General features: G+C 39.2%; 2 protein-coding genes across 5 annotated transcripts in view; both read right to left on the bottom strand.

Annotated features, from left to right (window-relative positions):
- KIAA1671 overlaps positions 1-15098 on the bottom strand; it is a 337213-nt gene that overhangs the window by 63437 nt on the left and 258678 nt on the right. The window lies entirely within an intron of this gene.
- Positions 1-15098, bottom strand: part of GRK3 (G protein-coupled receptor kinase 3) — a 150050-nt gene that overhangs the window by 67494 nt on the left and 67458 nt on the right. For all 4 annotated transcript variants that reach the window (XM_081836525.1, XM_081836526.1, XM_081836528.1 and 1 more), the window contains exons 6-7: positions 2770-2831; positions 1206-1257 (exon numbers count right to left, since the gene is read on the bottom strand). In XM_081836525.1, coding sequence (XP_081692651.1) covers positions 1206-1257; positions 2770-2831 — 114 coding nt within the window. The remainder of the gene's footprint in view (positions 1-1205; positions 1258-2769; positions 2832-15098) is intronic.

The following is a 15098-nucleotide window of genomic DNA, read 5'->3' as shown; positions in this document are numbered from 1 at the left end:
ATTCCTTGCAAAGCAGTGGTGCACTCTGGAAATCAGGGAATCAATAGGGGACACATGAAAGGAGACAATGTCCAAATTATAAGGAATTGAAGGCAGAAGAGATTTTGTGGGTTTCAGGGCAAATGTGAGGGCACTACTGAGGAATGTTCATTTAAACTAGGGGCCTGCAGAATAAGTGCTCCAAATGAAACCTTGAGACAAAGTCAGCTAATTAGAGCTTGGTGCTAATAGCACTAAGGTTTGATCCTCGTGTGGGATAGCTGCATATTCCTGCATTGAAGGGGGTTGGACTGGATGATCCTCAGGGTCCCTTCCAACTCTACGATTCTGATTCTATGAAATAAGACCAAAGCAGAGCTTAAATCAAACTGTCAAGGATAGTCTCAAAATCTCAGAATACTTTCATTGCGCACTTGAAGCAACAGGCTGCCTCTGAGCATGTGCCAAGTGCCTTTCTTCACCATGGAGAAACCACATCATGCAGAACCCAGAATGCCAACCTTTGTACTGGGCCTTGCGCCAGCAGGACCCCCAGACTCATCTATAAAGAAATACAGGTGGCCTTTTTGGGACGAAGGGTGGAACATAAATTCAATCAATCAAAGTTAGAAAGCAAACTGTGAAGGCAATGTTCTAAAAGCAAAAACAGAAAAGCTGCTTTTCCTAAGAACACCCAATCTCAGTGGTTGTTAAGTAAACAGCAGAGTGAATGCTGACCATCCCCATCTGGGATTTGGGAGGGGGGCTTCCCAGAGGTGGGGGGGGCGGGGCAGGGACAGGGGAAGATTGTTGTTGCTGCTAGCCTGAAGCTGGGTGGAGAAAGATAGTCTGCTTATTCATGGGGGCACTCAAAAGTAAGTCTCTTGAAATAAATTAGACTTCCTTCCTTTTGAGAAAAAAGTTGACATTGCAATGCCTTCCTCTACTCAATTTTCTATATCCCCCACTCAGTCACTATAGGTGTATGTGTTTCATCAAGGGGCTGTTATCTATTAACATACTGTAAACATAAAACAAAAATGTGTTCCTGCTCAAGACAAGTGCCTTTGTCTTGCTCATATCAAAATACATATAAGCCCAGTGTTCTCTGAAAGAATCTCACCAATTGCTTGGAGGTCCCCCAGAAACTAGGCAGTGCTCCAGATCCACCTCATCCCTGCCCCTATTTTTAGAAAATGCACACACCCACCCCTGCAATTACTTACATGAATGTTTAGCTCTACATTTTTCCACTGACAAAATCTAGTAAACTTATCACTGCAAAAGAGAACAAAAGAAAGAAAAAAGAATGTGCATTACGGTGATGAAAACTGTGCACTTGATGATTTATGAAAAGTAAAAACTATATTTAAAATTTTTAAAGCTCTGTTGAAGAGCAAACCTTCAGTGAGCAGATGTTAATTAAAGACAGTTCTATAGCAATACATGGTTTACGATGCTTCTGACAGCATTCCAGTAAAAATGCCTCCATATTTCTTATTTTTGTAAGACTCAATCGTAATTTTTTTTAATTTAAAAAATCTCCAATCATATCCTGAGAAAAGTAATTAATCTCTGCATTTTAGAGCTCTATAAAATAATTAAGGAATCACATAGGTGTCATTATCATATGCTGCCAGGGAATTTTGTTTTTTTCTAAAAGTTAAATGGCTGTTTATTTCCAAAGTAGACCCCTGAAAGATCACATTGTTCTCTTTGTTCTCATATATAATTTAGTGATTTCATCTGCTACATTTAGGAGTAAAATCTCTGAGGTACAAGTCCTTTTGTTAAAGCAAACAGAATTAAGAACATAGGAAAGGATCTTTTAGCACCTACCTTCCAGCACACTGAGGGCCAGTACTCAGAAGCTCATTTTGCAAGACCATAGGTCTAATCCAGTGATGGCCAAACTTGGCCCTCCAGCTGTTTTGGGACTACAATTCCCATTATCCCTGACCACTGGTCCTGTTAGCTAGGGATGATGGGAGTTGTAGTCCCAAAACAGCTGGAGGGCCAAGTTTGGCCATCACTGGAATCTATCAACACAGCTCAGGTTCAACAAAATTGTCTCAGCTGGCAACCAGAACCAGGCATGTGGTGTGCTGTTCAGCAGCAGCACCTGCCTGTTGGAACTCTTTCTTAGATAGCTCTGGCAAGCCATTTGCTCACCAAAGCTTTCCCTAACCTGCTGCTTTCCTGTTTATTAAAAACAGTAAAACTCCAATGAGAACATTTTCATACTACTTCTTATGGCAGTTGTTTTGCAGGGGCTGAGCTGGGTTTGCTGCACTGCAAAGCATTCCGTAATGCGGCTCAGCTCTACTGCAAGATTTGCAGCTCTTTTTATTTACTAATAAAAATAGAAAATGAAAATAAAGCAACTTAATTAACCAAGTAGATAAAATCAGCTGTAAATCTTGCAGAAGAGCTGAGCCACATTATAAAATGCTTGCTGAGTGAAAATCCAGCTCAGCTCCTGCAAAGCGTATCTAATTGCCAAGCACAGCAGAGTGAAGAACACCTTCCATGATCAGAGGAAACATCAGGAGAGTAGACTTTGAAGCTGGATGGAAGGAAGATAGCTGCCTTCTGCTTAGACTAGAAGAGTGGGCAGGTCCATGAACAAGGCACAGACTCTTAAAGGCACAGACTCATTACCATTCTAGCACATTCAATGCACCTGGATGCAGTTTGCAAAATGGCTTGTGTCTGCTCCTTCCTACTAGCCATCCCAATGCCAATCCTTCAGCAACTGGCCATGTGACAAACATGCAATCAGATTCATACCTTTCTAGAAACATTTGGAAGGTTTTTCCTCTGAGGCTGTCACAAATTTCTTCTATGTAGGGCTAGAGGGGGAAACAAACATTTATTGTATTTGAGGCAGCGGCCTTTACTTGTAATAATACTTGCAAAGTGCCTAATGAAACATTTAAAAATCCCTAACAGGAGTGAAAAAGCTTCAATAAACTAAGCAGCAGAAACAAGAAAAAGGTGGTAACAAAATTCAGCAGAAGGCATCGTCTGCAAATAAAGTCCCTAAAGCAAAAACCTTCCTAAGGATGTAAGAGCCCAGCTGCCAGATGAGGCCAATGGGGGCCCCTCTAGTCCAGCCTGTCCTCACAGTGCCCAAGCAGGTGCCCATAGGAAACCCACCGGCAGGACTCCAGCACAAGAGTGATCCCTGCTCCTGTGGTTCCCAGCAACAGTCTTTACCTGTCAGAGATGACAGAGGGAGCTGAACCCCTAGCAGGGAATCAGATAACATTTGGGCCATTGGACAGAAGCTTCTAATGAGAGTATTAAAGTACAGCCGTGATCATAGAGAAGATAGTCCCTTAAAGATGCCTTCACATTGCTTCAGAAGAGGAAGCCCCAAAATACCATTCATCTTGTGATAAGCTGCAGATTGTTTTCAAGAAGCCATTTCCTGTAGGGTCAGTAGTTAGAAGGCATATTGGGGAACAGCACATTTCAACTTGACATAAGGAAAATGTCACCACATTCCTTGCTTTGAACAAAGTGGCAATACTTGATCACAGAATTGTAGAGCTGGAAGGGACCCTGAGGGTCATCTAGTCTAACCCCTGCAATGCACAAATCTCAATTACAGCATCCAGGACAGATGGCGAGCCCACCTCTGCTTAAAAGCTCCAAGGAAGGAAAGTCTACAACCTGCCAAGGGTGACCGTTCCTGCCAAACAGCTCTTACTGTCAGAAAGTTTTTTCTGAATGTTTAGTTGAAATCTCCTTTCTTGTCGAAGCGGGGACCCCTAAAATCACAGGCACGGAAGCCTGTGAACAAGGAGACTCGGTGGGCACCATTTGCGCCCCCCCTTACTACAAAAGAGCCTTTTTAAAGGCTCCGGAGGAGCATCGGGGGATCGTGCGGTGCTGAGAGTCGCTACCCAGCCCGTGAAGTGAAGCCGCGTCGCCATAAGCGGAGAGCGCCGATTCCTTCCTGAAATTTGGACTGAAATTGAAATACCCGTAAGTAGGATTGGGAAACTTACTGGGATTATAAAAAACGTTCGAAATTTGGCTGAAAACGGGGACGGTAAATAAAGGAAGTCTGCCTCCCCCCGACTGCATGATTTCTAAAGCAACGGAATTTAAAGCTGCAAGTGAAGGAAAAGTAACTTTGAACTTTTTAGAACGGCTTAACCCGGACATTGAATTTGAACTCCCCCCCCAGCAAGCAGGAGCGAGGGGAGAAGAAAAGGGATTTTGACTTAACCTGCATGAAAGTAAACAAAGGGAAAACTTTCCGCTGTCTCTGACTCTGGGAACAGGCTGCCTGGGCGAAAACACTTTGACAGGGACTGTCAGTAAAGATAAACTGTGACTTTATTTGATACAATTTTGGACTTTGTGACTATGGGACTCTATTGAAAGAACAAATTGATAGCTTGTTGCAACTAGAAGACTGAAAGACTGTGGCTAAAAAACGTTTCCTCTTTGGGGGCTTTTGGCTTCTTTGTTCTTTTTCTGCTCAATGGATACATTCAATTGCTCCCTCCAGAGGACTTAGAGGCATAGTTGCAACATAGACTTTTAAAAAACTAGTCACTGGATTTTTCCACTCAAAAGCTGCTCCTGTGGGAACGACCTTGGGACATGAGCGGCTCAGCAGAAGAGATAGCAACAAGATCTAAAGCTAAAGCCGCACAAAAGAAAAGGGGCTCTACAACAGGAATACTGTCAACAGGCGCAGCTGGACAGGAAAAAGGGATAGATATATTCATGGATTCAGTGACACAAGCTTTACTTAAGATAAATGAATCTTTAGAAAACCTGACAAAGCAGAGTACGGAAAATACTAAACAGCTGACAGAACTTACAACAAAATTGGACCTGAACACCAAAAGCATTACATCTAATACAGAAACTATAAATAAATTAATAGAGGAAAATGCTACAATCAGAAAAATTGCTGAAGAAGCTAAATCCACTGCAGATAATACACAGGAAAAATTAGCACCAGTTTGCAAGAAGCTGGATGAGCATGAGGCCGCCTTGTCTTTGTGGGAGATGCAGAGGAAGGAGAGGAATCTGAGACTTAGATTGGTCCCTGAAAGTGAAGGAGACAACTTAGTGGACTTTCTCACAAAAGAACTTTCAGAATTTTGGCAGGTAAACACAGAGGAGGAAGAATTTAAAATAACGGCCGCCTTCAGACTGGGGAGAAGGCAAAACAGGAAGATCCCGAGGGATTGTCTGATAACTCTGAGATCAAAGGAGGAAAGAGATAAAATATTAAATCTACATTATCAAAGAACTCTTGAGATTGAAGACGCTTTTGTGCAAATTTACAAGGACATCCCAAAATACATTCTGGAGGCTAGAACTCATTACAAGAATCTGGTTTACCTGCTGAAACAGAACAGCATTCCTTTCAGGTGGGAATTTCCACAAGGCCTGTCTTTTAGCTATAAAGGAAAGAAAGTCAAGATAAGAACAGTACAAGATAAAGAACAATTTTTGGACAGAAACGAAGAGGACCTTCAGAAAGGAGTGGTAGAATTGACCTCTGAGACAGACCTTGGAAACCTGACATTTGGACTTAAATCACCAATGGAAGAAGAACAGCCGCAGGGAGCGGCTGGAGGTAACTAACTAATAATGTCTCTGCATTTTTTGAGCTGGAACTGTAATGGATTGAACCTTCCCAGAAAAAGGCGTGAAGTTTTCCATATTTTGAAAAGAGAACAATTGGATTTGATTTGTTTACAAGAGACCCACATAACAAGGCTACATAGAAAATTGCTTATAAATAAAAGATTAGGACAAGAATTTATCTCATCGGATAAAGTCAAGAAAAGAGGAGTGGTGATCTATGCAAAGGAAAAATTGGCCCCTAAATTGATTTTTAAAGATGAACAAAGAAGATTTTTGGCAATTGAGATACAAATCCAAGGAGAAAAAATTTTGACAGTTGGCATTTAAGCACCTAATGAAGGGAAGGCAGAATTTTTTAAGAAATTGCATGAGACATTAATGGACTATCTGGATTATAATGTAATTTTATTAGGAGATATGAACGGCGTGGTTTCCACAAATATGGATAAAGCACAAAGACAGGTGGTCTCTAAGGATGGGAGACTACCCAAGACTTTTTTTGAAATGACAGAGAACATGGACCTGATTGATATTTGGAGAACTAGAAACCCTCTTGAGAGAGAGGGAACATTTTTCTCTGAGGCACAAATGACATGGACAAGAATTGATCAAATTTGGATTACTAGTGGAGTGGTTCCAAAGATAAAAAAAGTGGAAATCTGCCCAAAGACATGCTCCGACCATAACGCTGTAAAGATGGAAATGAAACTAACAACAGCTGGTTCCTCTAGATGGAGAATGAATGACACCCTATTTAGAGACGATGAGATTTATAAAAAGGCCCAAAAAACTCTGAAGGACTATTTTGAGATAAATCTGAGGGCAGACGTCGAAAAAAGTGTGATTTGGGATGCAAGTAAGGCCGTGATGTGAGGCTTCCTAATACAACAGAACTCTTTAAAGAGAAAAAAACAAAATGAGAAAAAAGATAAGATTTTGGAAAAAATAAAAGAAGGAGAAAAGAAACTGAGGTCCAAACCAAAGTCTCATGAGATTCTGAGAGAAATTAAATTTTATCAGATGCAGTATATGGAACTAATGAATCAAGAGATAGAATGGAAAATTAAGCGAATGAGACAAAGGACATTTGAATCAGCAGATAAATGTGGGAAACTTCTCGCATGGCAACTGAAGAAGAGACAAAAACTGAATACAGTTACAAGTCTGGAGGTGGATGGAAAGAATGTTATTAAACCAAATGAGATTAGAAATTGTTTTCAGAGTTATTTCAGAAGATTATATGCACAAGGGCCGGAAAACGAAAGAGATATAGACTTTCTTAAGAAATATGGATTACAAAAAATTTCGCAACAAAGTATGCTGATTTTAAATGAGAAAATAACAGATCAAGAAATAGAGGGAGCCATTCAAAATATGCAACTAGGTAAATCTCCAGGACCAGATGGACTAACCTCCAGATACTACAAAGTTTTGAAGGAATGGTTAAAACAGCCGCTGAAGGAGGTTTGTAACGAAATATTAGAGGGGGAAAAGGCACCTGAATCGTGGAAAGAAGCTTTCATTACACTTATACCAAAGTCTAAAACTGAAAAAAATCAGATTAAGAACTACCGCCCTATATCATTACTTAATGTGGATTATAAAATATTTGCTGACATTTTAGCAAAAAGACTTAAGAGGGTGTTGGTGGAGGAGATTCATAAGGACCAGGCAGGCTTTCTCCCGGGAAGACATTTATCAGACAATGTAAGGAATATAATTGACATTATAGAAATGTTGACAGTAAATATTAATACAAAGGCAGTTTTAATATTTGTGGACGCGGAGAAAGCATTTGACAATATTTCTTGGAACTTTATGAAGAAGAATCTCCACGGGATGGGGGTAGGCCAAAGGTTTGAAAATGGTATAGGCACAATTTATTCTGAACAAAAGGCAAAGCTAATTGTAAATAATGTGGTTACTGATGAACTTCCTATAGAAAAAGGGACACGGCAGGGGTGCCCAATATCCCCATTACTTTTCATATCAGTTCTGGAGGTTTTATTAAACATGATCAGGGGGGACCAGCTGGTAAAAGGAATTCGGGTCGGAGCCAAACAATATAAACTGAAGGCATTTGCAGATGACCTAGTATTGACTTTACAAGAGCCAGACACTAGTACAAAAAGAGTTTTAGAACTAATCCAATTCTTTGGCCAGGTTGCAGGATTTAAGCTTAATAAACAAAAAACTAAAGTCCTGGAAAAAAATCTAACAGATGTTGAAAGGGAGAAATTCCAAAGCGAAACTGGGTTAACGGTGGCTAAGAAAGTGAAATATCTGGGGATCAATATGACATCCAAAAATGTGAATTTATTTAAAGACAATTATGACAAATGTTGGACAGAAGTAAAGAAAGATTTAGAAATATGGTCGAACCTGAAGCTTTCCTTGCTAGGTCGAATTGCTGTGATTAAAATGAATGTTTTGCCAAGAATGTTATTTTTGTTTCAGACATTACAGATTGTGGACAAACTAGACTGCTTCAAGAAGTGGCAGAAAGATATATCTAGATTTGTCTGGCAGGGCAAAAAGCCCAGAATTAAATTTAAGATATTAACTGATGCAAAAGATAGAGGGGGGTTTGCCCTGCCGGACTTAAGACTGTACTATGAATCAGCAGCTTTCTGCTGGTTGAAGGATTGGCTACTTCTTGAGAACACTGACATTTTGGATTTGGAAGGGTTTGACAATAGGTTTGGTTGGCATGCTTATATATGGTATGACAAGGTTAAAGCTCATAAAGGTTTTAAAAATCATGTGGTTAGGAAAGCATTATTCAATGTTTGGATTCGATATAAGGACTTGATGGAGAATAAAACTCCTAGGTGGTTATCACCAATGGAGGCTAAGGAGGTGAAGAAACTTAATATGGAAGCTAAATGGCCAAAATATTCTGAAATCTTAGAACAAGAAAATGGTAAATTTAAATTAAAGAGCTTTGAGAAAATAAAGTCCAAGGTACAAGATTGGCTCCATTATTATCAAATAATGGAGACTTTTAAACAAGACAGGAAAATTGGCTTCCAGGTGGAGAGATCGAAACTAGAAACAGAATTGTTAGAACCCGATACTAAGAATTTATCAAGAATGTACAATTTGCTGCTGAAGTGGAATACAATAGATGAGACAGTCAAATCAGCTATGATTAAATGGGCACAGAACATTGGTCATGACATTATGTTTGCTGACTGGGAACAGTTATGGACCACCGGTATTAAATTTATGGCATGTAATGCCTTAAGAGAAAATATTATGAAAATGATTTATAGGTGGTACATGACCCCAGTCAAGCTTGCTAAGATTTATCATTTGCCCAACAATAAATGCTGGAAATGTAACGAAACTGAAGGTACCTTTTTTCACCTTTGGTGGACCTGCCCAAAGATTAAGGCCTTCTGGGAAATGATCTACAATGAAATTAAGAAGGTACTTAAATGTACTTTTCATAAGAAACCAGAGGCATTTCTCTTGGGCATGGTTGGCCAATTGGTGTCAAGTAAGGACAAGATCTTCTTTCTGTATGCTACCACAGCAGCAAGGATACTTTTAGCAAAGTATTGGAAGACGCAAGAATTACCTACACTGGAAGAATGGCAGACGAAAGTGATCGACTTTATGGGACTGGCAGAAATGACCGGCAGAATCTGTGACCAAGAGAAAGAGACGGTGGAGGAAGATTGGAAGAAATTTAAAGTTTATCTGAAGAATTATTGTAAAATTGATGAATGCTAAAATGTCAAGGGAAAGGAAGATGCAGAACTGCAGTGGAAATTACTTTGAATCAAGAGGAAATAGAGAATGAATAAGTTATACATATAATTGGACTAAGGGGTTGCTGAAAAATTGTAAAATAAGGATGCAGAGAGGGTGAGGTATGGGGAAGTCCGAGAAAGAAGATTTATGAAAATGAGGATTTGAAATTATACATGTGTGTATGTTTTTGTTTGTTGGTGTTTTGTTTGTTTTGTTTGTTTTAAAATTGAAAATCAATAAAAATTTATATATATAAAAAAAGAAATCTCCTTTCTTGTAACTAGAAGCCACTGGTTTGAGTCCTACCCTCTAGAGCAGGAGAAAACAAGCTTGCTCCCTCTTCCATGTGACAACCCTTAAGATACATGAAGATGGCCATTAGATCTCCCCTCAGTCTCCTCTTTTCCAGGTTAGAAAACCCAGCTTCCTCAACCCTTCCTCATAAGTTTTTGTGTGCACACCCTCCTCCCCAGGTGCCAGGCCCAGATAAATAAGACACAGTACAGCATAGGTATGGGATTAAAATAAATGACAAGAAATCTAGATTTCAGATTGAAATAATAGAAAGTAAAACAAAATTATGATCAAAAATGTACAACCAGTTGCTTGAGTGGGACACCAAGGACGAGGAAGTAAAGGAAGTGATGGTGAAGTGGGCGGTAGACCTAGGGTACAACATAGAGTTTGACAAATGGAAGGCATTGTGGTGTAAAGATATGAATTTCTCAGCATGCACGACACTAAAGGAAAACATGTATAAGATGATGTACAGGTGGTACATAACGCCAGTAAAACTACATAAAATGTATAGAACGGGCGATAAACTGTGTTGGAAATGTAAGAGCAAGGAGGGCGATTTCATCCATACGTGGTGGACATGCGAGATTCTCAAAAAATTTTGGGAATCCATCTATAATGAATTTTAAAAAAATCTTAAATATACGTTTGTTAAAAAACCCGAAGCCTTCTTGCTGGGGATAATTGGTAAGGATATCAAAGAAGAAGATAGAACCTTTTTTCAATATGCAACGGTGGCCGCCAGAACCCTCATAGCACAGTACTGGAAAACACCAAAAATCCCAACACTAAAGGAGTGGCAACTTAAACTATCCGATTATTTGGAGTTGGCTAAATTGACACAGAAAATAAGAAATCAAAGAAGTGCAAAATTTAACAATGAATGGAATAAATTTAGGATATATATGGAAATAGAGACAAGGGGAAAATCAAAATGTTGATCAGAAACACATATGTACTTACAGAAATCACAGTAGGCATGAGATAACGCTTACTACATAAAAAGTTTTATTAAGGAATAGACACAGCAGATAGATAAACAAGGCAATATTTTCCGAAATCGAGATAAAGGGAAGTCGATCAATGTTATTTAAAGTTGTATGTATTTTGTGTTTTTCTCTTTTTTTCTCTTTTTCCTTTTCTTTTCTTTTTTTTTCTTCTCTTTTTCTGTTTTTTCTTTTTCATTTTGTCTTTTGTACGTTTGTGAAATATATTTATGTCAAAATTTAATAAATAAATAAATAAATAATAAAAAGGTATGGGATTAAAATAGGCCACAACGGCTTCCGGGTTACCGCCATCGGCAATGGCGGAATTCCTCTGACTGGGAGGAATTTGCTTCGTGGAAATTTGGGTCTGTCCGCCACGGCGAAGGCGGAGACCCATTATAAATCACAGGCGGGTGAAGCCTGTGAACGTGGGATTCGGCTGGCACCTTCTGCACCTCTCCTACTCGCGGGGAAACCCAGTTTCGGGGATCCGGAGCGACGCAGGGTGAGTGGCGCGGTGCTTCGAACCGACTGCTTTCTTCACGGAGCGAAGCCGCACAGCTGTTGCCAGAGAGCGCTGACTTTTTCCTGTGGACAATTTGATTCTAAAGCAACTACCTGTGAGTAGAGTGAAGAATTGGATTTTTAAAACGTCTTAATTTGGCATCAAAAGGGGGAGGTTCAAAACAGGAAGTCCGCCTTCCCCTTTTGTAAATAGACTGAAGCAAAGAGGTTGCAAGCTAAAGTCTTGGAAAGCCTACTCTAAAAGACTAAATTTCCATCAGTAAAAAACATCTAACCCCCCCTTGGAAGCAGGAGAAGAGGGGGGAAGTGTTGGATCTATATGCCTGCAGGAGAGAGTGAAGGAAGTTAGAACACTACCGCTCCGAACCTGGAAACGGGCTGCCAGTAAGATTGACGTGCTTTGAAATGTTTATTCACTGCAAATAGAACGTTCATTGACAGCTTGCCAAATAAGAAAGATACATTGTTTTGACTGTCTCCGTCTGATTTTAAAAAGTAACTGAAAACTGAAACTAACTTTACTGCTGAAACATTACGGACTGTTACAAATTGCAACTGTTTCCCTCTAGAGGAAGTTTTTGAAACTGTCACAGGAGCTGGATTAGGTAATTCCCAGCTGTAAGATAAAAACTGTGGGACTGTGGGACTGACCTTGAGCTCTTTAAGTGTTATGGCAGATGGAAAGGGAAAGATAGACCAGTCAATTCCAGAAAAAACAACAAGGTCTGGGAAGTCTTGGCAGCAACCTAGGAGAGCCTCAACATCAGGTCCCCCTGCTCCCTCAGCGGCTGCATCAGTACATTCTAAACCAAGAGGAATGTCAACAGAAGAGGCATTAGCGGCTGCATTGGGCAAGATTAATGAGGCACTGGAACAGCTTAATAAGAAAGCAGACGCGACAAATGCGAAAGTGGATGCGACAAATGCGAAAGTGGATGCTGCAACTATTAAAATTGATTTAAATACAGAAAGTATAAATAATTTGGGACAAAAGGTGAATACTAATACAGAAACCATCCAGAAATTGATACAGGAATCTACTTTGATTTGACAGACCGCAGAGGAAGCCAGGGAAAAAGTTGCTGTTGTAGAAGATAAAGTAACACAACTGGAGGCAGAGAGAGTCCCAGATCTACAGAGGCAACTTGATGACCATAAGCTGATGCTTTCTATGATTGAGCTCAAAGAAAAACAGACAAATTTGAGGATTAGAGCTGTACCTGAACTGGAGAAGGACAGTTTGATAGAATTTCTCACGCAGGAATTTGCTGATTTTTGGGATTTGGACTTGGAGCAAGAGGAATTCAGAATTGTGAGTGCCTTCAGACTCGGAAGAGGGGAAAAAAAGAAAAGAGTAGAATAAGAGACTGTTTGATCACCCTCCGAACTAAAGAAGAGAGAGATAGAATTTTGGGTTGGCACTATCTGAAGACTTTGGAAATACAAGAGTCAAGAGTGGAAATTTTTAAAGACGTTCTGAAATATCTTTTGGATCTTAGGTCTAATTATAGAGATTTGGTCGACCTGCTAAGAAGGAGTAAAATTATCTTCAGGTGGGAGTTTCCCCAAGGTCTATCTTTCAGTTTCAAAGGAAGGAAGATAAAAATAAGATCAGTAGAAGATAAAGTGAAGTTTTTGGAGAAATACGAAGAAGATCTCCAGAAGGGACTTGGGAAAGACCCAGAAGCACTGGATAGAAGACCACCAGACAGAGGACTAGAGCAAAGAGCATTGGACAGAAGATCATCAAATAAGGGAATATTGGATATATCAACATATTCCTTTGGACTGGATCCCCCAGTGAATGTGACACCAACAACATCAACAGAAGAAGAGCAAGCATTGGGTGCAGTTGGAGGAAAATCAGAGTAATTACACCATGGCGTTGCAAGTATTGAGTTGAAATGTTAATGGACTGAACTCCCCGGAAAAAAGGCGGAGAGTCTTCCATTTATTGAAAAAAGAACATTTGGACTTGATTTGTCTACAAGAAACACATGTGATAAGGCTACACAGGAAGATATTGAGCAATAAAAGATTGGGCCATGAATTTATTTCATCGGATAAAGTTAAAAAAAGAGGAGTAGTACTTTATGCAAAGGAGAGCCTATTACCGAAATTTATGTTTAAAGATGAACAAGGAAGATTTGTTGCAATTGAAATTCAATCACAAGGAGAGAAATTTTTGATAGTAGGTATCTATGCACCAAATGAAGGAAAATCGGAATTTTTTAAGAAGTTACATGAGACTCTAATGGACTATATGGATTACAATATGATTTTGATGGGAGACATGAATGGAATGGTGTCTACAAATATGGATAAGGCACAGAGACAGGTAGTCACCAAAGATGGTAGACTACCAAAAACTTTTTTTGACATGACTGAAAATATGGATTTAGTTGATATTTGGAGAATGAACAATCCTTTGGGAAGAGGGAACTTTTTTCTCTGAAGCTAAAATGACATGGACAAGAATTGACCAAATTTGGATAACTAGAGGTCTGGTTCCGAAAACTAGCAAGGTGGAGATATGCCCCAAAACTTGTTCTGACCATAATCCGGTGAAGATGGAGATGAAATTGACGCCAATTGGTTCCTTTAGATGGAGGATGAATGATACTTTGTTTAGGAATGAAGAAGTGACCAAGAAGGCCCAAAAAACCTTGAGAGACTATTTTGAGATAAATATGAACACTACAGTGGAAAAAAGAGTAATCTGGGACGCAAGTAAAGCGGTTATGAGAGGATTTTTGATACAACAGAATGCAATTAAGAAGAAAACACAAATTGAGAAAAAGGATAAAATCCTGGAGAAAATAAAGGAAGGAGAGAAGAAAGTGAGAGCAAAACCAAAATCACAGGAGATCCTGAAAGAGATAAAGTTATATCAAGTACAATATATGAAATTGATGAATCAAGAGATAGAATGGAAGATTAAACAGATGAGACAAAAGACATTTGAATCGGCAAATAAGTGTGGGAAATTGTTGGCCTGGCAAATGAAAAAAAGACAAAACTTAATACTATTACGAATTTGGAAGTGGAAGGAAAAAATATACAGAACCCAGTGGAGATCAGGAAGTGCTTCCAGAGGTATTTTAAACAACTCTATACACAGAAGAAGCAGAAAGAAATGGATATTGATCGATTTTTGAAAACAAATGGTCTACAGAAAATATCTCAGGAAAATAAGTTAATGTTGAATTATAAAATAACGGACCAGGAAGTGGAAGGGGCCATACAGAACATGCAATTGGGTAAATCTCCAGGACCGGATGGTTTGACTTCAAGATATTATAGATCTTTGAAAGAATGGCTAATACAACCATTGAAGCAAGTCTGTAATGAAATATTGGAAGGGAAAAGGGCACCAGAGTCGTGGAAGGAAGCTTATATTACACTTATACCGAAAACAGAGACTGAAAAGACACAGATTAAGAATTACCGCCCCATATCGTTGCTTAATGTGGATAATAAATTTTTTGCAGATATTTTGGCTAAAAGATTAAAAAAGGTGCTAGTAGAAGAAATTCATAAAGATCAAGCTGGCTTTCTCCCGGGCAGACATTTGTCTGACAACATGAGGAATATAATTAATATTCTAGAAAAATTACAAGTGAATACCAATACCAAGGCAGTCTTGATATTTGTGGACGCGGAAAAAGCCTTCGATAATATTTCTTGGAATTTTATGAAGAATTTACAGGGGATGGGGGTAGGTCAAGGCTTTGAAAATGGTATAGGTGCAATTTATTCAGAACAAAAGGCAAAATTAATCGTGAACAATGTAGTGACATTGAAAACACTGGTGTGCTGGATTTAGAAGGTTTTAACAATGTATTTGGTTGGCATGCATATTTGTGGTATGACAAGGTAAAAGCACATAAAGAGTTTAAAAACCATATTGTTAGAAAAGCACTGTTT

This window comes from Podarcis erhardii, assembly GCF_964252035.2.
Source record: "Podarcis erhardii genome assembly, chromosome: 13".
NCBI lineage: Eukaryota > Metazoa > Chordata > Lepidosauria > Squamata > Lacertidae > Podarcis > Podarcis erhardii.
Note: the sequence above shows the minus strand (reverse complement) of the source record. Positions and strands in the feature narration are given on the sequence as shown.